The following is a 21,998-nucleotide window of genomic DNA, read 5'->3' on the forward strand; positions in this document are numbered from 1 at the left end:
TTAATCTGACTCCACTGCATTTTAGCTGTATATGGCCTTGGGCAACTCTTCTAATCTTTTTGAGCCTCTGGTTCCTTATCCATAAAAGGAATAATATCCTTGTAGCTGTGGTGTGAGGGTTAAAGAGATGTGTAAAGGGATGTATTCAGTGCTTTAAATATTTTTGATGTATCCTTTAGGAAGAGTATATTGGCAGCATTTTGGAAAATGGATTGAGGAGGGAAGAAAGAGAAAAAATATGTGGAGACCAGTAAGGGACTGTTGTGATAACTCACGTGAGAGGTAAGAAAGATGCAAATGAGGGCATGGGTAGTGAAGGAGGAAAAAAAGCAGGTAAATGGGAGTCTGTGCAATGAGAATCAGGGAGACTTATCAAATAGTTGAATAGAGGTTAGAGAGTGCTGGAAAAGGAGGAGAGTCAGCTGTGATTGCAAAACTTAGAGCTGGGATTAAAGGTATTTACTGTTACTAGGCACCAGGAATGTAGGAGTTGGAACAGATTTTGAAGCGGCCTGGGGAAGATACAGATAAGTTCATTTTGGCTTCTTTGTCTGTAGATGATTAGAATTTATAAACTACAGGTAGGAACAGTAGCTATGTAGAGGTAGGACCACTGACAGCAACAGAGTGACAACTGAGAGCTGGCATCAAAGGAGGAGAGAGAAAAATTAAAAAGCAGAACCATGACTCTCGGTAGTAAATAAATTTTACCCCATGCAAACAAATATACACATATAAGAAATATGTTTCACAGCCTAGTGTTTCACAACTCTTACTACATACAATAAACTTTAACATTTTCTATTTCATTAAAAAATGCTGATTGTAACCCACTGTTGCTTTCATGACCAACCAATGGATCATGGCCCTAAACGTCGATGTACTGTGACTAGAATAGTGTTTTGTAATGGAGCATGTTCAGTAAAGATATTAAATGATCCGTTTCTTCCAATAATTAAAAAAGGCATATTAATTCTTATTGACACAGTGCCTTTATTAGAATTTAGAAATTTATCAGAAGAGTAATGTATGGTAAAGAAATTCAACTTTATGCCATATCTTGACTCATTAACTGAATAAGATGAGGAAATTAATGTTCCTGACCTCACTTTGTCTTCGATTCTGTCTGCCAGTTTCTGACACCAGTATCATTATACTTACATTGTCAAATTTTATAATATTTGTACTCTGTTCTATAACCATAATGAATCCACTGAGCATTTTGTGTGGCTGATTTCCAAACTTGAAATTGAAGTAAATAGTATTTACAATATTTTAGTCATATAGATAGTATTCACTGTAGAACTAAGTTGTGTGATAGGATATGTAAGAAAAGGATATGTAATTCTAAGTTACTAGATGTGTGTGGCTAGCAGGGGAATGTTTCAAGTGTCAATACCAAATATTTTCTTTTTTCTTATGCTCTTCAATTACTCAAAATCAAGCCATATTTCAGTTTGTTCCTATTTGGAGTATAAATTTCTAATTTAGCTCTTTGTTTTTCGAGGAGTTTCTTGTTGCCTTTATGTTTCCTTTTTGGCAGAGCAAGAATATGCCTTTATCTTATCAATAGATTTTTTTTTCATTTTGTCTGTTAAAGTAGTCCACTTTTTTTTTGAAAGCACACCAGCCCCTGCTTTCTCTGGTCTGATTCCTTCTAGCCCATTGCATAGCTATTGCCCTGGGGTTCCTCTTACTCTACTTCTAAGTTAGGACTGTTTCTTGAATCCAGTGTCTTCTTTCTTGGACTTCTTTCTTTCTTTTTTTGCTTCATCTTATTAGAGTATATCTTCAAGTAATTTTTTTTTTGAGAAAATATCTATGGGGGTAAACTTTTTAATACTTTATACCGTAGAAAATGTCTTTACCCTCATATTTGATTGATAGTTTAAATTTCAGTTTTAAAGTTTTTTTTTTGGTGAGGAAGATTGCCTCTGAGCTAACATCTGTGCCAATCTTCGTCTGTTTTGTACGTGGGACACCACCACAGCATGACCCAACAAGTGGTGTATAGGTCCATGCCTGGGATCTGAACCTGTGAACACCAGGCTGCCAAAATGGAGCATACGAACTTAAGCACTATGCCACTGGGCTGGCCTCTTAAAATTGTTTTTCCTTATTCTACTCGCCCCCATGATCTCTGTTCAATCTGTTATATCTTTGATTACTTCTTTTCCTTTGTGCCTTTCTGCAATTCCTGTTAATCAAATAGTGAAAATCCTAGATTGATCTTCTATGTCTCTTACTGTTTTTTCTCCTTTTCCTCATTTCTTTGTTTTTTTCCCCTACTTTAAGGCTTTTTCCTAAATTGTTTTAATTTTGGTAATCTTAATTTCCAAGTATTATTTCTCAATTCTGTGATTGCTTTCTTTCCATAGCAGCTTGTTGTTGTTTTATAGATGCAATTATCTTCTTGAATTTGTCTGAGAAAACTAATACGAATTTAAAAAAATTCCCTGTTGTGTGAATTATCTCAGTTTCTTGCTGGATCATCCCCCACCCCCTTTTTTTAATCCTTCTATTTTGTGTTTTGGCTTTCTAAAATGTTTGATGAACATTTGTCTGTACATATTTATGAATGAAGGTATAATAGCAAATGGGGGTTTCCTTTGCCTCTTGCAGTCACTTTGGGGTTTCATGAGAGAAATGGATTCTGCTTGACCTACATCCATGTTCTGTGAGTGTTGTGATCTGCTGCTGTTTTGTCTGTATATATGTCCCATGCACTCTCTGTCTTATAGAAGTAGTCAAGTCTCTATTCTCTTGTTCTCAGTACTATAGTGGTTCTCTCTTTTTGTGCTTTTTTACGGTCATATGAGATTTGAGGAAGGAAGAAGGATAAATGTGTATGCATAGTCTCACTCTGAATTTTAACTCATGTTTATTACTGCTTATTCAGCTCTTGATTTTCTGTATTCTGCTTTAAAGAGAACAAGATAGACACTTAACTTTCTCAGAAAGTGCTTGGGTGCCAAAAAGCCTCAGAGCTGGCCAAGGTCTGGGTTTTGCATTTCCTTTTGCTTTGCCTATTTCAGGCCTCATAACAGCTTAGTAACTTCTCAGAAAGATGGAGTTAACTTCCTTTCCTTAGCACTGTGCTCTATCTACTTAATTTCTGTGTCCCTTTTTATTAGGAACAACTTGACTTTCTGTACCTGTATCTTTCTGCCAGTCATATTTATAAGCCACTTTTGCAGTATCTTTTTTTTTTTTTCTAAACCAGCACTTGTTTAGCATGATTTCATCGTTTGTTTCCTTCATTTTTGTATTATGCTAGTCAGGTACATTTTTCTTTTTTTTTTTTAATTTTTATTTTTTTCGGATGTACATCATATTTTGAATTCTGTATACGTTACATCATTTTCATGCAGTATCTTCTTAGCTTAGAGAACGTGGAAGAACAGAAAGGGAAGGGGAAAAAAAGCGAGCTAAGAGCTAACTTCTGAGTCTGAGAAGTTCCGAGATTGTTCACTTTTCTATGGTAAGCAAAGCTCAGCCTCCTTGTCCTGCCTGATGAATGATTAAACTGAATATGAAGGGATTCTTTCACCCAGGTCCACCTTCTCACAACTTGGCATTTGCTTTTAGAGGGTCTTGGCCTCTCCATAATCCCCCTGTCTCCCATCTTTGTGAACATTTTAACATTCATTTGAACAGAAGAGTTTTAAGAAATGGGATGGAGGTGGGTAGAGCTAAGAGAATTATATGACATGTTTTCTGCCTCCCGGGAGCTTACAGACTGGTAAGAGTACTACATATAGGGCACATGAAGCAATTAGTAATCAAATCCTGACAATACCTAATTAAGTGTTAAGTTATATGTTAACTCTAAATGTTGTAAGGTTCTGCAGAAGTTAGGAGAATTTAGGGCTTGAGTTGGGCTTAAATGGGTAGAATTTAGGACGAGAGAAGCCTGACAATCCAAGGAGTGAAGAAGCTTGTGGGAGCCAAGGTTCAGAGTTAAAATAAAGCAAAGACTCTAGGGGAAGTGTGTAAGACTACTAATGACTGCTAGGATGGGTAGATGGAGGTCAAACCTGGAATTCTTGAAACAGACAGCAGGGCCCCACAGTGACTTTTTAATGAGTTTTCACACTTACTAGAGTAGACATGCCAGAGGGATGTAAAGGGATCGGAGAAGTCAGTGTTGGACCCAGAACTAAAAGTCAGCCTTCAGGATGCAGCACTGTCTCACCCACTATACCGCTGTGCTTTTTTTTGTTTTTGGGTAGTTGAAAAGTTGTAGAAGGCCGGGAGAGAAGGGAGAAAGTGTTAAAACTGTTAAGGGGAGTCACTCTTTTTGAAAGTGTAATCTTGGAAAATATAATTGCCATCATTTCCCATTAGGTGATTGCCCACAGTCAGTATCAAAAATCCAAAAGGATTTCCATCTTTCTGAGCATGCAAGATGAAATTGAGACAGAAGAGATCATCAGGGACATTTTCCAACAAGGCAAAACCTGCTTTATCCCACGGTACCAGTTCAATAGCAATCACATGGATATGGTGAAATTAGCATCACCTGAGGAAATTTCTTCACTTCCCAAAACATCCTGGAATATTCATCAGCCTGGTGAGGAGGAGGTTCGGGAGGAGGCCTTGTCAACAGGTGAGTGTTACGGTATTACAATTGACATTTTAGGATGCTGTCAGATTGTGAGAGGTTGTTAGACCCCTGATCCACTTGTTATGTTTGGGTCGTTGGGGGTTGCTTTTCCTTTAAGGATGAATTTGTCTTTCACGTATACTGGGGTACCCACATTACCTGGCTTAGGATGAGATGCCCTCTGTAAGCTGCGAAGAGTCAGCTGTAATTGTGAGGTATTAAGGTATTGTGGCCTTTTCACAGACTCTTGCCCTGACCTTGTGAGTTGAATTAAACATTTTCACTGAATAATATTATCATTTCCCATGCTTTCAATTATGATCTGTATGTTAATGAGCACATTGTTATTAATGCTAATAAACATTTGTATCTTCATTGCGGACCTGTCAGTTACCATCTGGACGTGTCTACTTGGATGTCACATGGGCATCTCAAACACAACATGTTCCAAACTGAATCATATTCTCCTCAACTGTTACTACCATGTGTCTCTCCCAGTGCATAGTACCATCAGCCGCCCAATTGACCATGCCGGAAATCTCAGGATCAGCCTTGGCTCCTCTCTTTCTCTCATGTCCCACGTGTGGTCTGTTGCCAAGTCCTGATGATTTTACTTACTAAATGTTTATTGAATCTGTCCATTTCTCTCCAACCCCACTGCTACTACTGTAGTCTAAGACACCATCTTCTCTTGCCTGGGTTATTGTAACAGCCTCTTAACTGTACTTCCTCTTCATTTCTTGTATCCTCTCCTCCCACTCAATCTGTTATTTACATAGTAATTGAAACAAGATTTCAACAACACAAATCTGGCCACTTCTCTCCCCTGTTTAAAGTCTTTCAGTGACTTCTTGCTGCCCTTAGGTTGAAGTAAACACTCCTTAACGAGGCTCTTCCTGATTTGGCCCTGCCTATCAATCCTTTTGTACATCTTTCTACTCCTCCAATTCGTAGTCTAAGTTCCAGCCACTCTAAATATCTCTGTTTCCCAACCCCACTTTGCTTTCTCTATTGCTGAACATTTGAATGTGCTATTCCCTAGCCAACAGCCACTTGGGAGATTTGATCATTATCAAGCAGTCAAAGAGCTGAAAGCAAAACAAGCTAAGGGTACTATTTTGAAATCTAGTGCCTCAAACCTGTCTTAGAGGTATATATTTTTGATTAAGACTTAAATGGTTCAACAAACCCCAGCCAGCTTTATGCAGTCTTCTCCCAATTTCTGTCCCCTTCCAAAATAGCAATATAAACTACAAAATCAATATAAGAGGGTGGGAGGGGACAGAGTCAAGGGCTCACAGTAGTATGGGGATTATCTACTTTGCTACTGCAGCTTGCGCTGTATTATCCAATCCTGCACTTTGCTAGATGTTAGGCACCAAAGGTATGATCAGTGTCCTCTGTGTCCCACATCAGTAGACCAGATGAATGTCAACGTTACAAAACTCTTTCATATCTTCCAGAAGAAAGATGGCAAGCATTTTAAGACAATGAGATATAAGAGAGTATAGCAAACCCTGGAGCGTAGCTCAGATTTATAGATAAGGAAAGACAGGAATTGTAGGCTCTGATGTTGCTCATACTTAATGCAGCTATTTCTCCAGACTCACAAAACTAAAGGTGGAGTCCAGGATACTTTCCCAGTTTTGTTTTACTATAGTAACAGCTCCTCCAATGCTTGCATCGTCTCTGTAACATCTCTGCTAATTGAAATTCTGCTTGGTGTCTTCCAGTAACCAGTGCCGCCAGAGGCAGCCATTGCCTTTGTAGAACAGCTCTGCCCCTTCTAGAGTATATTCCTTAGGTTAGCTAAAATGTGTCACCCTAAACCTTCATGCATTTGTGCTATTTCTGTTTAAGTACAGCAGTGGGAAGAGTAAGGAAGAAGCATGATGTTTCCTTTTGATTTAGTTGCACTTCCTGGTGAGGATAAACTCAGTCCAAGTAAATGAGCTAAATCATTTATGTATGGTTTTTAGCACATCATTTGGCATAGGAGCTATTCAGTCAGTGGTAACTATTATTGATTTGAAGCAAGGAAGGTAGAATTATTCATTATATGGTCAATACATTGCTAGCTGAGAGTTTAACATTTTGATTATTTCCAACAAACATTTTCTGAGCATCTACTTTGTGTCAGACACTGTGTTAGCTCTGGAAAGATAAGGTCCTGGACTTTAAGGGGCTAACACTCTAGCAGGGGAGACAGAAAACAGATGTAAATAGAATAAGTATCCCAACCTGCAGTATACGTCAAACATAAGTGTCAAGTAAAAAGATGCAGAATATTAAGAATATAGAGGTTCAGGGCTTGGACCTGAATGGAAAAAAGTCCACTGAAAAAGCTGGTTGTTCATTTTTTTTTTTTCCCTCCGTAGCATTTATCCGTATATATTTGTGGGACAGAACACTTTTTTTCCCCGACATGTTTTTCTTTGCAGATACTTGCTGTCTGGGTTGCAAAAGGATAGGCGATATACCTGTAGTTTTTTACAACTGCAATGTGGGAGCTGACGCTCTTCTTCACTGTTGTTTATAGAAATGTTTGAGTAGGCAGTCTCTGCTGTTTGTTATTTCCCAGCATCACATTCTGCATTGTGGATTTCTACGTGCATCAGCAGCTTAGAATGTGGCAACTTCAGTGCTAAAGTATAAATCTAGCTTCATAATGTTTGGGACAAGCTGATTAGTGCTCAGATTGTCCCCAGTATAGCTTTTCTTTTTTTTTTTTTTTTTGAGGAAGATTAGCCCTGAGCTGACTACTGCCAGTCCTCCTCTTTTTTGCTGAGGAAGCCTGGCCCTGAACTAACATCGTGCCCATCTTCCTCTACTTTATACGTGGGATGCCTACCACAGCATGGCGTGCCAAGCGGTGCCATGTCTGCAGCCAGGATCCGAACCGGCGAACCCCGGGCCACCAAGAAGCAGAACGTGCGAACTTAACTGCTGCGCCGCCGGGCCGGCCCCGTCCCCAGTGTAGCTTATGTAGTCTATTTTTTTTTATTTGCTCAAGTTATCTTGGCTTGAGAAGAGTGAGCTTTGCTGTCCTCAGTTGCAATCATAAGTTCCTGAGCAAAAAATTTCATATGGGGTATTTTTGAATTATGTATACAGCAAAATAACAGACAGGTAAATGAAGTAGAGGGGCTGCCTCTTTACTGAATTTATCCTTAAAGTGAGGGCTGCTTGGGCAATTAGATTAGCCAGGAATCTTTCCATTGAAAGTACATAATCTTATTCAACCTTGCTTAAGCAAAAATGGGATTTTTATTGGCCCAGAGTCTGAAAAATCCACAGAGGGCTAGCTTTAGATGTGGTTGGATCAGTCATTGGGATCCACTCTATCTCTTCCTTTGACTCTGCTTTCATGTGTGTTGGCATCATTTTTTGGTGCCACATGGTGGTCCATGGCAGCTCTTGGTTCCACAGCATCCTTACTGCTAGCAATCCTAGCAGAAAAGAGCAGGTCTGTTTTCTAACAATCCCAGTAAAATCCTGCTCTTAACTCTCGTTGACCCAAATTGGGTCAAGTGGCTATCCAAAAATCAATGTATGGCCGGGGATGTGGACTTCGCTGAGTGACGTAAGCCTTGATCTTACCTGCCCATCCCTGAGCCATTTACTTTTACCAGGAGAAGGGATGTGCTGACTGACTAGGCTGGGTCCTATGCCCACCTCTCAGCCTTACTCAAACCTCTGAGCTAAGAGCAGGGTGGGAGTGATTCACCACAGGAAGAAGAGATACTATTTTCAGAAAAGGGAAATGGATACTGAACAGTCAAAAATCACACTCACCTATGCTGTCAATTATTTGTGGAATTCTATGGAATATATCAAGCTCTTTGCAGTCATAACTTTGTTAGTGCTGAATTTTTATTTCTGATCTTTCTGAAGGCTCTTTAGGAATTCATACCTATGTATGGGTACCTGACACATAAATAAATGATCATAATGAAGACTTTCTAGTCCTCAACCAAAACATTTTTAAGTAATCGAATGGGGCAGGGTCAAGGACAGAGTCTTTGAACATGACATGTGCAACTTCCTTCCAGATTGTTCATGATCAATACTTTTGGGAGGGTTAGGATTAGTTCATTGAAAGTAATTACCATTAAATTGACCTCATTTCTTTCTTTAATAGAGTTGCATGGCATCTGCAAGAAAACAGTAAAGAGAGAGGGTATGAATTTCATCAAGGCATTTAACAGAATCATGATATCCTTGAGAATAGGCTGAAGAAATTTGGGTTGAATCATAATACCGTATTCAGAAAATGTTCATTGAGCACCTCGTCTGTGTGCGGAGTGATGGGGATGTAGTAGAGAACAGGGTGGGCCTGGTCCCCACCGTTGAGGCGTTAGTTAGCCTGTTGTCCTCACGCAGGCACGTTTGTGCTTAGCATGTCACAGGGCTCTCTCCTTTTGCTGTCCTGTTCAGCTTTTTGTTGCGACTTAGCTGTCTCACTGTCCCTAAATTTCAGCATGTCTAAATTCATTCTTATCATTCTCTTTGTGTTTTTTCACATTTCTGTTAGTAGCCAGTTTGCCAACAGAGAATTATCCTTGTCTCTTCCACTCATCCAGTCATCAAATATCACCAGATTTTTGTTTGTAATGTTTTTATCCCCTGTCTCTCTAATTCCAGTTTGGGGGAATCCTTTGTCTATAATTTTGATTCTTCGTGTCTGTTCCATTGGAATAAACTTCAAGTTGGTTTCCTGGCCATATTAATTTTCCTAAAATTCCTTTTTGTACAAAGCTCATCTATCCTGTTCAAGCCTTGCCCTCTGTACTGGATCGATCTGTATGCCTGAGCAGGCCATGGTTCCTGCCAGCTAATTGTTGCCAAGAAAAGGGACATTGGATAAAATTTCAACATTCAGGTCACTGTCTGGACCTTATCTATCTTTCTACCTTGACTCCTGCTTCTCCTGCTGCCATTCCTCTGCTTTAGCCAAAATGGTCTGCTGGAAGTCAGTATTTCACAGTAATCGAAAACATAGATTTGGGAATCTGATAAACCTGGATTTGAGTTGTAATTTTGCTCCTTTCTAACTGTGTGACTTTGGAAAGGTCGCTTATTTCCTCTGAATTTCAGTCTTGTCACCTACAAATGGATATCATGAAACTACCTCACAGGCCTGTTGTGAAGCTTACATGAGATGATGTCTGTGAAGTGCTTGGCACATAGTAGGTGCTCAGTCAAGCTTGCTGCTTTGGCTGCTGTTGAGTTGTTGTCTGAGAACATGCTATGTGTATTACTGTGAAATTTGCTGATACTGTTTTTCCAGGCTAGAATGTCTTCTGTGTTCTTTCAAGGCAGTATCTTTTAGTCTCGTGTTTAAGATCATTGCCTTTTGAGTCAGACTGATCTAAGTTCGAAGCTAGGCTATACAATTTGGGCAACTTACTTATCATCTCAAAGTACAAAGTTTTTCATTTGAAAATTGGGGATAATAACAGTACTCATCATTGTATTGTTGAGAGGATGAAGTAAGATGATGTATGTGAAATGCCTAGTTCAGTCCCTCGTGTAGTTAGTTATCAATAAATGACAGTTACTATTAATAATAAGCTGCAGTTGTCTTCTCCAAGCCTTCCTTGGCTGCCCCTAATATATTAGTTCCTTTCTTCCCTAATTCTCATTCACCTGGCATTTGACATACTGTATACTCTTGTCTTATTAATTCTCCTTGGAGGTATACTTCTTTTCTTTGCTGATAGACTTTATGATATGATTTAAGTAAGAAATATATATCTGGTCTTTGTCCCTGATTCCAAGCACAAAGCTCCTAAAACCCTTGGAATTTCATAAGTGATAAGAATGATAAAGATGTCTTAATATTCATAACAAACCTCTTTCAACCGCACTTGAGTTTATGTTAATGAGATGACTTTTGGACCCCACCTAAGGATGGGGCCTATTGCCAGGGGAACCAACCATGTGATTAGAGGGTTGGAACTTTCAGTCCCACTCCTCTGACCTCTGAGGTGGAGAGAAAGGCTAGAGGTTGAATCAGTTGCCAATGGTCAGTGATTCAATCAATCATACCTTTGTCATGAAGCCTCCATAAAAACTCAAAAGGATGGGATTCAGAGAACTTCTGGGTTGGTGAACACATAGGGATTCAGGAAGAGTGATGTGGCCAGACAGAGCATGGAAACTCTGTGCCCTTTCCCCATACCTTGCCCTATGCATCTCTTCCATCTGGCTGTTCCTGAGTTATATCCTTTTATAATAAACTGGTAAACTAGTACATAAAATGTTTCCCTGAGTTCTGTGAACCACACTAGCAAGTTAATCAAACTCAAGGAGGGGTCCGTTAGAACCTCTGAGCTGGTCGCTCAGAAGCAGGTGACAACCTAGACTTGCCATTGGCATCTGAAGTGTGTGTGTTGGGGGCGGGGACAGTCATGTAGGACTGAGTCCTTAACCTGTGAGATCTGACTCTGTCTCCAGGTAGATAGTGTAAGAATTGAGTTGAATTATATCCAGTGTTGGAGAATTGCTTGGTGGTGTGGAAAAAACACACATTGGAGACTTGGACTCTTTAATAGCAGGGACCTTTTCCTAAATCATCCATGTTCTTGGTGACTCGCATGTTGTACGTCACATCATAGGCTTTCAGTAAAAGTTTCTTGAGGTGAAGCCTGCACTAATATGAATTCAAAGAATGCTTATATAAATATTTTTTAGCCATTAAAGGAAAGTTGGATTTTAAAAATAGTTATACGTGTGTACATAGGGGCACTTAAAAAAGTATATCAGAAATAGTTGTTTTCTAAGATACTTTAACATTTTTATTTGGTATTTGTGAGTAAAAGATTAACATCAGTCCTGGGCTGGAATAACCTTGCAGTTGATCTTCTTTCAGTGCTGGTTTTAGGGAAGCTATAGAGCTAAGATCAAGGTGGAATGTTGTACCTGCCTTGTGGCTAGGTTCTACCACACCTGGGTTGGGAGCTGTAAGTCAGTGTGTAGGCCTTGGGTCTGTGGGTAAAAGACTGGTAGGAACTGGCAGGTATCAAGGGGACCTGTATGCACCTTGGCTCTTGTCATTTCCTGTGTGGGTGAGGGGGCAAAAGAAACTGTACTGGGGTAGCTGCTGGGCCCAGGATGAGATGAAGATGCTGTTCTGTGTCTTTCTGTAATGCTAAGTACACATAGTAATACCTAGATTGAATGCCTGTTGTGTCTCCTGAATCAGGTGCCAGGTGAAACCTGTAACAACTGCTGGGTCCAGTCTGTGGGTGTTACCTAATAATGTTCTATGGAGACTCTAACACTACTGCCACCACAAATGATTGTTAGACTGTCCATGAGAATTGTTTAACTTTTACTAAGCCAAGAAAGAAATAGTTATAAAACCCTACATGGTTTGATATTTTGATATGATTTACAGCAACAGCTCATGCTCTTGCTGCAGCTGGTGTTTCTAAACCTTTGACACGTGTCTCTCTGGTTTCAGAAGAATCCTCTTCACTAATTTTATTTGAACTTTCAAAATAAATTCATTAATAAAATAAGTTAAAATAAATTACCATGACTAGAAAGAAATTATTTTTAATAATTTATTAATTTATTAATAATAAATGCTTGGCTTGACAAGCAGTGCGTAGGTCCACACCCAGGACTTGAACTTGCGAACCCCGGGCTGCCATGGCAGAACTTGTGAACTTAAGCGCTGTGCCACTGAGCAGGCCCCAAGAAGATCTGTTTCTTTGCATGCCTTCAGCAGCGATAACATTTCTTTAAAATTCTTCATTATAGCATTTTGAATGGTCACAAGACTGGGATGTTTCTTTATGATGAATTATAACATGTTCTTCTTTCTAGAAAAATGAGTTAGAGAATTTTCTCCATTGAAAAATGAGGACCAGAGAGGATTTCAAAGAAGTTGTGCCAGTAAATGAAATGAAATTTCACTTTTGTCTCTAATGACTGTGGCAAATATTAGGGTTGAATTCTCTATCTTAGGTTGTTGCAGTGACCTCCTAACTGGCCACCCTTCTCCAAACACTTGTCTTCTCAGTTTCACATTTCTGCCAAAGTGACCTTAAAACTCAACTGGATTGTGTTACTCCACCACTTGAAAACTGTCTTCATTGCCTAGAAAATAAGTCCAGATTCTGCAGCAAGATTTGAGGAAGAGGAAAACAGGGATGTATGTGTGTTTTCTCTTTTTGAGAAGGTCACTTTGCCTTGTTCTTCTGGTTCCCTCAAACTGAAATGCCCATCTTCGCTATCTGTGTTTTGGAATCTTAATCATCCTTTAAGGCTCAACTAAAGTGCTGCCTCCTCCAGAGCTTCCTTAGATTCCCATGTCAGACTTAAACACTTTTTCCTTTGTGTTTCCGTCTGTGTTATGATACCTCACTATGCCTTCTGTTACTGGATTGGCTTTATTACATACCGTGTCTGTGATTTAAAAGGTTTGGTTTTTTTTACTTTAATACTTGCAGCGTTTGGGAGCCTACCACTTAACGGGGAAGCCCATTCCATTTTAGACCACTTTATAAAAGGTTAGAAGGTTATTCTCTATGTGCCTTCATGTAACTTTAACCTGGCAGTCCTTCTCCTGCCCCTTAGAGAAAAATAGTCTTCAAACATTTCCCTTGTTGTGTTTGGGCTCAACACAGTACCCCAATGAATTTTAGGCCTCACCTTTTTCTTCTCCAGCTTAAATATCGTTAAATACAAGCCTAGTAATTGTATGTTGAGTGGATGACTGATAGTAACTGCAAAGAAACATAACTGCAAATATAATAGCACATAATCCATCAACATTTATTTTTTATGTTCTCTAAGACACCAGATATGTTTTGGCTAGTTAGCCATAAGTAAGCAAACAAAACAAGCCAATATTACCATTGCATGAAGTAGGCAGCAAGCTATGAAATGGAAATTGAACAGAAACAAAAAATATCTTCCTGACTGCCCATCTCATTACTTTGGTTTAAAACAGTGAAATCCACTGTAAAAATTTGTGTGCTTTGAGTGTAGTGACACAGGAAGCCAGAATAACTCATAAGAAGTCTTGGGATGAATTAGTTTATCAGGTTGTCTAGACAAGTTGTTTTTAGACTTTAAGCCATGACTCATTAGTGGCTTTTAAATTCAATTTAGTAGCATTAAAAAAAGAAAAAAACCAGAGAAATAGAAAAAAACCCTTTTATTTCGGTTAGAGGTTGTGTGTATGTATATATGTGTGTATGTGCATGCATGAATGTGTGTATATATAAAAATGAGTCATGATATTTTTCTTACTGTAGGTTCCAAAAAGTTTGAAAACCACTAGTTTAGGCCTCTGCTTCTCAAAAGGGCATGCATCTTTTAGGGGCCTGGTGGAATATCAGTGGGCACTTAAAGCAATAGGACAAACATGGTACATTTTCTTCGTGTTAATTTTACTTAAACATTTTGGTAAAAACAAACCCAGAAAAATAAACACACAAACAAACAAAACCCCATATTATTTTTTATAGCAAAACAAGCACAAATGTAACCTATTGTAGAAGTTAAATAAAATTCTATGAATTTTTTTTTTTAAAGATTTTATTTTTTTCCTTTTTCTCCCCAAAGCCCCCTGGTACAAAGTTGTATATTCTTCGTTGTGGGTCCTTCTAGTTGTGGCATGTGGGACGCTGCCTCAGTGTGGTTTGATGAGCAGTGCTGTGTCCGCACCCAGGATTCGAACCAACGAAACACTGGGCTGCCTGCAGCGGAGTGCGCGAACTTAACCACTTGGCCATGGGACCAGCCCCTAAAATTCTATGAATTTTAAAGATAAAATTTTAAAGGCAAAACACAAAATATTAAAAGATAGCTTTGGCTGTGGAGGGCCAACTTGGGTGGGCTTACAGATAGATCCTTTAGGGATTTTGGCCTTTTCTATAATTATACTGGTGGAAAAGTTTGGGAAGTACATGGAATACATGAGAGAGGAACTTTTTTGTGTTAAATCTTTTTTAGTGCATTATTTTAATTCCTCTGTTGATTTTTTTTTTGCTGAGGAAGATTCACCCTGAGCTAACATCTGCCACCACTCATCCTCTGTTTTGTACATGGGTCGCCACCACGGCATGGCTGCTGATGAGTGGTGTAGGTCTGCACCTGGGAACTGAACCCAAGCTGTCGAAGTGGAGCACGCTGAACTTAACCACTAGGCCGTGGGCTGGCTCATTTAATTCCTCTGTTGATTTTTAAGTATGTTTTAAATTCTTTTAGTTGTTGCTAGAAGGATTACATCTTTAATTTAGCATAATTTCCTTCAGTTTAATACCAAATTCCAGTAAAATGTAGCAACTTTGCTGCTGTATAACTCCATTCTCCCTCCACCATTTGTGCTTTTAATATCATATAAATTTCATCTGTATGTACTATAAATACAACAATACAGTGATATGGGTATTGCTTTAAAAATCTCATATTTTGAAAAGAAATTAAGAAGAAAAACTATATAATCTTTGTATTTACCTTCATATTTACCATTTCTACTGCTCTTTATTCCTCCTTGTAAATTTGAATTACTATCTGGTGGTCATTTCCATTCAGCCTGAAGGACTTTCTTTAGTATTTCTTGGACAGGTGGGCTAGTAACAAATTCTCTGTTTTTATTTATCTTGGAATGTCTTTTATCTTACCTTTATTTTTGAAAGAGTTTTGCTGAATGTAAAATTCTTAGTTGACTTTTTTCCCTTTCAGCATTTTCAGTGTTATTCTCCTGCCGTCTGACCTCCGTTGTTTCTGATGAGAAGTCTACTGTTTATTTTATTTCTGTTTCTCTGTGAAGGGTTGTTTTGTCTTTGTTTTTCTGCAGTTTGACTGTGATACATATAGATGTGGGTTTCTTTTTTTTATCCTACCTGGAATTTATTGAGAAGGATATCTGGTTTTGTAGATTAATGTTTTTCATCACATATGAGAAATTCTCAGCCATTATTCCTTCAATTGTTTTTTTTCTGCCACTTTCTCTTTCTTCTTCTAGAATTCCCATTCCATGTATATTGGTATGCTTGATTTTGCCCCTCAAGTCTCTGAGACTGTTAATTTTTCCTTCAATCTTTTTTTCTCTTCCTTCACGTTGGATAATTTCTATAGATCTATCTTTAAATATACTGCTGTTTTCCTTCTGTCATCTCAAACCTGTTGTTGAGTGTATCTAGTGAATTTTTCACTTCAGTAGCTGTATTTTTCAACTCTAGAGTTTGATACTTTTTAAAAGTTTCTCTTTCTCCCTGATAGTCTCTATTTGTTGAGTCATTGTCACCATATATTTCTTCATTCTTGGAACATAGTTTCTTTAGTTCTTTGTGCGGAATTTTCTTTAATACTGATAAGGTAGGATTTTCAGAGTTTTCTATTCTGTGATTCTGAGCCAATGATTTGGACAGTGGTTGTTTTCAAACACCTGGAGCCCATAAATTTCCACCCTCTGCTGATCCATATGTTTGTAGGTTGCAGAGCACATTCAAGTTTCAGCACTTCTCAGGTTGGCCTTGGCTTTTACTTTCTGCCAGACTCTGTCAGGTCTCCCCTGTACATATGTATAGTTTCCAGTTAGGCAGGTGTGCCAGAAGGGCTTATCTCAGTTCTTCTATGGATCTCTCTTTTTAGTCTATCTGCATTAAATTTCTGACTGTTCTGCTGTTGTACCAACTGGGATTGCAACCTTGGCAAACAAGACTATGGTTTTCCTTACTGAATTTGCCATGTCCAGCTGACAAAGCCACTACCACAAATCAAGTCTGCTTCTTCTGGAAACAAAGCTACTGGTCTTCCTGGCCGGCCCCATGCTGGTTAAACTGCCATCCTTGAGGACTAAGCTGAGAGACTGGGAACTTCAGCTTGCAAGAGAGCCAGAATCTTTTGCTGTTCCTGCCTAAAGCCTTTGGTTGATTTCTAGATCCCTGAAATGATTGTTTTTGGACAGTTTTGTTGTATCTCTATATCTATATTTTTTTCATAGAAGATTCACTGCTTTCTTCATACCACCATAGCCAAAACTAATGTTCAAGAGAGGAACTTTTTGATTTTGCAGGGGTATTTGGCACCTTGGGGAGGGAGTCTAGAAAGGGTGGTGACATCGTTTGATGTAGTGACAGGTGTGATTATGTGGAAGAGATGTACAATATAATAATAGCAATAGTACAAATTTATTGAGTGCTTACTGCATGCCAGGAACTATACTGAGCAATTTTTATGCGTTGCCTCATTTAATTCTTTTTATACCTTGCAGAGGCATGGGTCCTGATAATTTCCTACCCCTCTATTTTATAGATAAGAAAAAAAGACTCAGATTAAGCACCTTGCCCTCAATCATACAATTCATGAGTACCAGAAATGAGATTGAACCCCAGGTCACTTTGGCTCTAAGACCCAAATTCTCAACAGTGGCATCATATATTGATAGTTGGAGTCCTGGCACCAGCAGGCATTACAAGGGGATCGAGATAGGGATATAGAAAGGAGGGTGAGTACTGAAAGGTGGAAGGTCCTGAAGCCCTGTCCAGCCTCTTTTGCTCTTTTCATTCTTTGTTTCCACGAGGTCTTACCGAATGCGCTTCAGTGTTGACTGCATCCTACTGGGCAACTTTTGTGGGCTGGCTGTCAGAATTCTGGTTGAGGGCTAGCCCAGTGCTCAGCCAGCTCTGATCTCACTGAGAGGTTGTCTGAGCCTGCAGAGTCCTTCAGCAGTGCACATTCCCCGTGGTGAAAAGACATCCTTCCTCACATGACATTTCCCAGTTAAATACCCGTGATCCCTGAGCCCTCAATACCAGAGAATCTGCAGCCTTATCTAGTGATGTTGCAGATTTAGATCAGAGAAAAGAGAATGTCTTCATGGTAGTATGTAGTATGTATGTATGTAGTATGTAGTACGTAGTAATTACCTCTATAAACAAAGCATAAAAAAGCCATGTTAGTTCAGGGACTTACTTTTATTGAACTGCAGGGTTTCTGTTTGGTATTTAGGTGATACGTATTCTATTAAAATGAAATAAACTAGTTGTAATTTTTAATTTTAATAACACTTAAAATAAGCATTATCTTTTCTTTGTTTAATAACCAAGCATTTCAAACTGGCACTTCAAACATTATATAAAGTTTCCTTGAACTTAAAAGTGCTATTTTTGGTTTTTATTTTTCTTGTAATTGGCTTAAAGTGTGGTGTTAGTATTTTTCTTGTCTGATAATATCTGTATGAATTCATTAATTTTATGATTCAGCAAACCTGTAAGTGAATGATGAATTACGAAAGAAGTAATGAATGAGAGAGTAAAGTGGAAATTGCACACTAGAGGGATTTAACATTTTTATTGCTTGTGACTTCTTGGAGTTATTTTTTTTAAGCAAATTATTTGTTATCATAAAGTGCTAACTTGGTGTGGTGTTTTAGTTGATGTTCAACTCTTCCAGAAAAGTTACTGTTGTATTATATTCCTAAAATTTTATAATTGGGAAGTAGTCTAGGCTGCTGATACCTAGCTTTCTAGTTCATCCAAAAGCTTGTGAGTTTGTTCAGTTGACTTTCTTCCTAACATTTAGTTGAGGTCAGCTGTGCTAAGTGGTTGGGAATTCTGAGGGCTGGGAATAAAGTGGGTGGACTGAGGGAGGATGGGGTCCATCAGTGTGATGTTGAAGGGTGATGGTGAAGGAGGGAAGGGCAGGCCTAGATGGGGCTAGGAGACATTTAAACATTAAATACTTTGACTAAGGGTCAGGAGGACATGAAAAATACAAGAGATGAGGCCCAGCTCCTTCTTGTCTTCTCCTCAATGACCTTTCTCTCCCTTCTGTTTATCTGTCTTCTTTTTCTTTCTCCCCTTTACCTTTCTCTTTCCCTTATGCTCCATATAACCCCCATCTAATATTTTTTCAATGTTTAAGTAATGTCTGTTTTTTTAAACCACTTTATTGAGGTATTACTGACATACAAAGCGCTGTACATATTCAATGTATACAATTTGATGTGTTTGGAGATAAGTATACACCTGTGAAACTGTCACCACAGTCTATGCCATAAACCTATCCATCACCTCTAAAAGTTTCCTCCTGCTCTCTTTATATGTTGTTATTATTATTTTAAGAATAAAACGTAAGATCTGTTCTCTGGCAAAATATAGTATTATTAACTATAGGCACTATGCTGTGCAGTAGATCTCTAGGAGTTAACTCATCTTATATAACTGAAACTTTGTACCCTTTAACTAATACCTCCTTATTTCTTTTTCTTCTCATTTAAAGTAATTTCCATTTTTGTTTTTCTTGATTATTACCGCCCTACTGTCTTGTGTTTTTTTTTTTTGAGGAAGATTAGCCCTGAGCTAACATCTGCTGCCCATCCTCCTCCTTTTGCTGAGGAAGACTGGTCCTGAGCCAACATCCATGCCCATCTTCCTCTACTTTATATGTGGGGTGCCTACCACAGCATGGCTTGACAAGTGGTGCCATGTCCACACCCGGGATCCGAACCGGTGAACCCCGGGCCACCCAAGCACCCAAGTGGTTAAGTGCGCACTTAACCACTGAACTCAAAGCAGTAGTCTTCTGGATCTATGAGTAGGGCCTCCCAGGACAAAAACACAGACCCTTTTATTCATGAGGGCTGCCTATATTCCTTCAGCTGGATTTATTCTTAGCCATTAGCCTCTCAAAGGCCCTTGTAGCTGTCACACAGTTAAAAAGGTACTCCTGTTCCTTCTTTTTTTTCAAACTTCTGAAACTTCACACTGCAGTGATATTTCTCTCTACCTATGTGAAAGAATTTTAGGTTTGTCCCATGTTGGTACTTCTGATGGGCTCTGTTATTCAGGCCCAGATAGAGAAAGAAGAGTTTAAATTTGTTAGTTTATTTTGCTTGAGATGTGAACTAAGGGGAACAGGGAGCTAGTGATTGTTGTAGGCAACTGCTGGAGTGAACTTTGCCACTGTATGCAGTTTGTTTTAATTTCCAGTAATAAAATAATGTCATGGGAATGTAATGTCCAGAATGGTGATAGTTAAAGGTAGTTAATAATACCGTATTCCATATTTGACAGTAGCTGGGAGAGTGGATCTTGAAAGTTGTCATCACAAGAAAAAAAATTTTGTAGCTATGTATGGTGATGGATATTAACTGGACTTACTGTGGTGATCATTTTGCAATATATACAAATATTGAATCATTACGTCGTACACCTTAAACTAATATAATGTTATGTCAATTATACCGCAATAAAAAAAAAGTTTGTTTTCTGCATAGTTGTAGCAGCCCACGTTTGCAGGGGCAGAAGCTCATGTTATGGAGCCATTTTTAGGAGCTGTGGCTGTACCTACGTGGTGCTTAGCACACTGCACTAAGGGGAAGCCGGGATGAGGGCCTAGGCCATCTTCCTCACTGTGACTTTGCGCTTGATATCCAAGGCCACAGAAAGGTCAAGATTTGCTTCCTGGCTGCTTGCTGCCCAGAGACCCATCTTTACTTAACATACCTGCTCCACTGGCTCAGTTTTGACCGAGGTTCTGCTGAGGTTTCTTCTAGCTGTTCCCAAGTCAGCCTTTTCTTTAACATGTGATTTATTATCATCTTCCCTATTTCCTAAATTATATCTCATAGAGATACCTTAGAGTTTCAGACATAAATGTGGCACCCTTCCCTGGTTTTTAATGCTAATAGATTTTTTTTCCTAAGTTTATTTTCCTTTGTTCATTTCACTGGGAAAGTAGAAAATCAAATATGTGTGCTAAGGTCCTTATCTTGAATTTTCTGACTTATTTCTTAATAATGACAGTTTTATAAGTTCAGGTATAGTTCTACTTTCTTTCTTTGTAGTGAAAATTATGTATCTTTTACAAATCAAGATTTTCTTTGTGAAAAGTAGGAGTTATATTATTGATAACATTTTGGATTTATCTGCAAAAGGTTGCTGTAGTATTTTCTTTCATTGTGAACCCCTTCCCTGAAACAAACCAAAAGCATGTTACAATATTTGGAAATCTGCCTGGACTAAACAATTAACTGTTTTGTGTTTGTTTTTTTTTGCTCTAGGAAACCATAAATGCCAGCCCTAACAACACCCTCTATTCCGTACGCCTAAGGCCCCAAATAAATCAGAATTAGGCATGTGAAAATCAGGAACTGAGCCTAGTGATCGATTATGCACACTCTGCCCTTTTCTTTTCCTTTCTAAAATGCTTTATTTGTTCATTCATTTATGCAGCAAATATTTTCTGAGCCCTACTGTGTGCCAGACACTGTGCCAAGTAAGTTGGCATAGCCTGGGACCTGCTTATAGTTATGAGTCAAGTTTTTTAGACTCTTAGAAGAGACACTATAAAGTATGCAAAGGACTATGAGAGCTCAGTTTCTGGAGATTTAAACCTAGTGGGTCCAGAAGGTGAGGCAACAGTTTCCCAAGGAACTTTACATCCAGAGGCCGAGATGCTGGTAAACAGTTAACAGCTGCCCTTTGAGTGGCTACTAAATGCTAAGCATTATGCTGAATGCTTTTATATATGTAATCTCATTATTCATCCTGACAGCAGTACCATCCCACTTTCACAGATAAGGAAAGTGAATCTCAGAGCGTTATTTATGAGCACACTGCCGTTAAGAGGCAGAGCCAGGAGTTTCTGCCAGGTCTGCTTTACCCAAATGCATGCTGTTTGTAGGATGGCACAGTGCCCTTCCATGGTGCCATTACGTGCTGTGGCTGTGGATAAGAGGAGGGCATGCTCAGCCTGTCAGTTAGAGTTAGTTTTGCCTGATATGGCAGAAAATCCCAAAGAGACGGTGGGTTACTTGGGAAAGAAGTCTGGGAGTAGTACCAGTGGTCAGTGGCTGTCATGGAGGCCACAGTCATCAGGAACAAGTTTTGATGCATCTGCCATATGGTCCAGCATGGCATCCCGAGCTTCAGCTATCAGCTCTGCATTCCTGGCAGCAGGGGGAAAGTGGGGGTGATGAGGAAAAAAAAGAAAACCTTCTATGTTGTAAATCCTATTTGATAGAACTTGAGCACAAAGACATATGTAGCTGCCAAGGGAACAGAGAACAATACCGAAGGTCAGGAAATAGGAGATATTGATTCAGGAGTCATCAGAGTATGGTTGTGGGGTGAACCCTAAGATTACAAACAGGAGCCTGGTATCCAGAAGATGAGGTTTATGACAAATATAGGCCAGACTAAGGTTAATTTCGCTTTCCAGATGAGATTTTTCTAGGTCATATGTTTTTGAAATTATTTCTTAGATTAGTATAATTTGTAAAACTGGAGAGAGACTATAAATATAAATTTGGAAAAGGTTATCTAAAAGGAGAAAACAGCAGAATCTTTAGGTATATGAAAATGGATATTAATAGTAGACTAGAGTTAAGAGACTACAGGTAAAGGTAGTTTTTTTGTGCATC

The 21,998-nt window shown here is 38.9% G+C and overlaps 1 protein-coding gene across 2 annotated transcripts in view; it reads left to right on the plus strand.

The window, feature by feature from the left end:
• MTHFS (methenyltetrahydrofolate synthetase) overlaps window positions 1-21,998 on the plus strand; it is a 47,668-nt gene that overhangs the window by 1,923 nt on the left and 23,747 nt on the right. Inside the window, exons 1-2 of one of the 2 annotated variants that reach the window (XM_070497373.1) lie at window positions 175-282; window positions 4,348-4,609. In XM_070497373.1, the coding sequence (XP_070353474.1) occupies window positions 4,402-4,609 (208 nt within the window). In that variant the 5' untranslated portion in view covers window positions 175-282; window positions 4,348-4,401. Of the gene's footprint in view, window positions 1-174; window positions 283-4,347; window positions 4,610-21,998 lie in introns of those variants that run through there. The other variant, XM_014852361.3, reaches the window with a different exon arrangement.

This window comes from Equus asinus, chromosome 2 (assembly GCF_041296235.1).
Source record: "Equus asinus isolate D_3611 breed Donkey chromosome 2, EquAss-T2T_v2, whole genome shotgun sequence".
Lineage (NCBI taxonomy): Eukaryota > Metazoa > Chordata > Mammalia > Perissodactyla > Equidae > Equus > Equus asinus.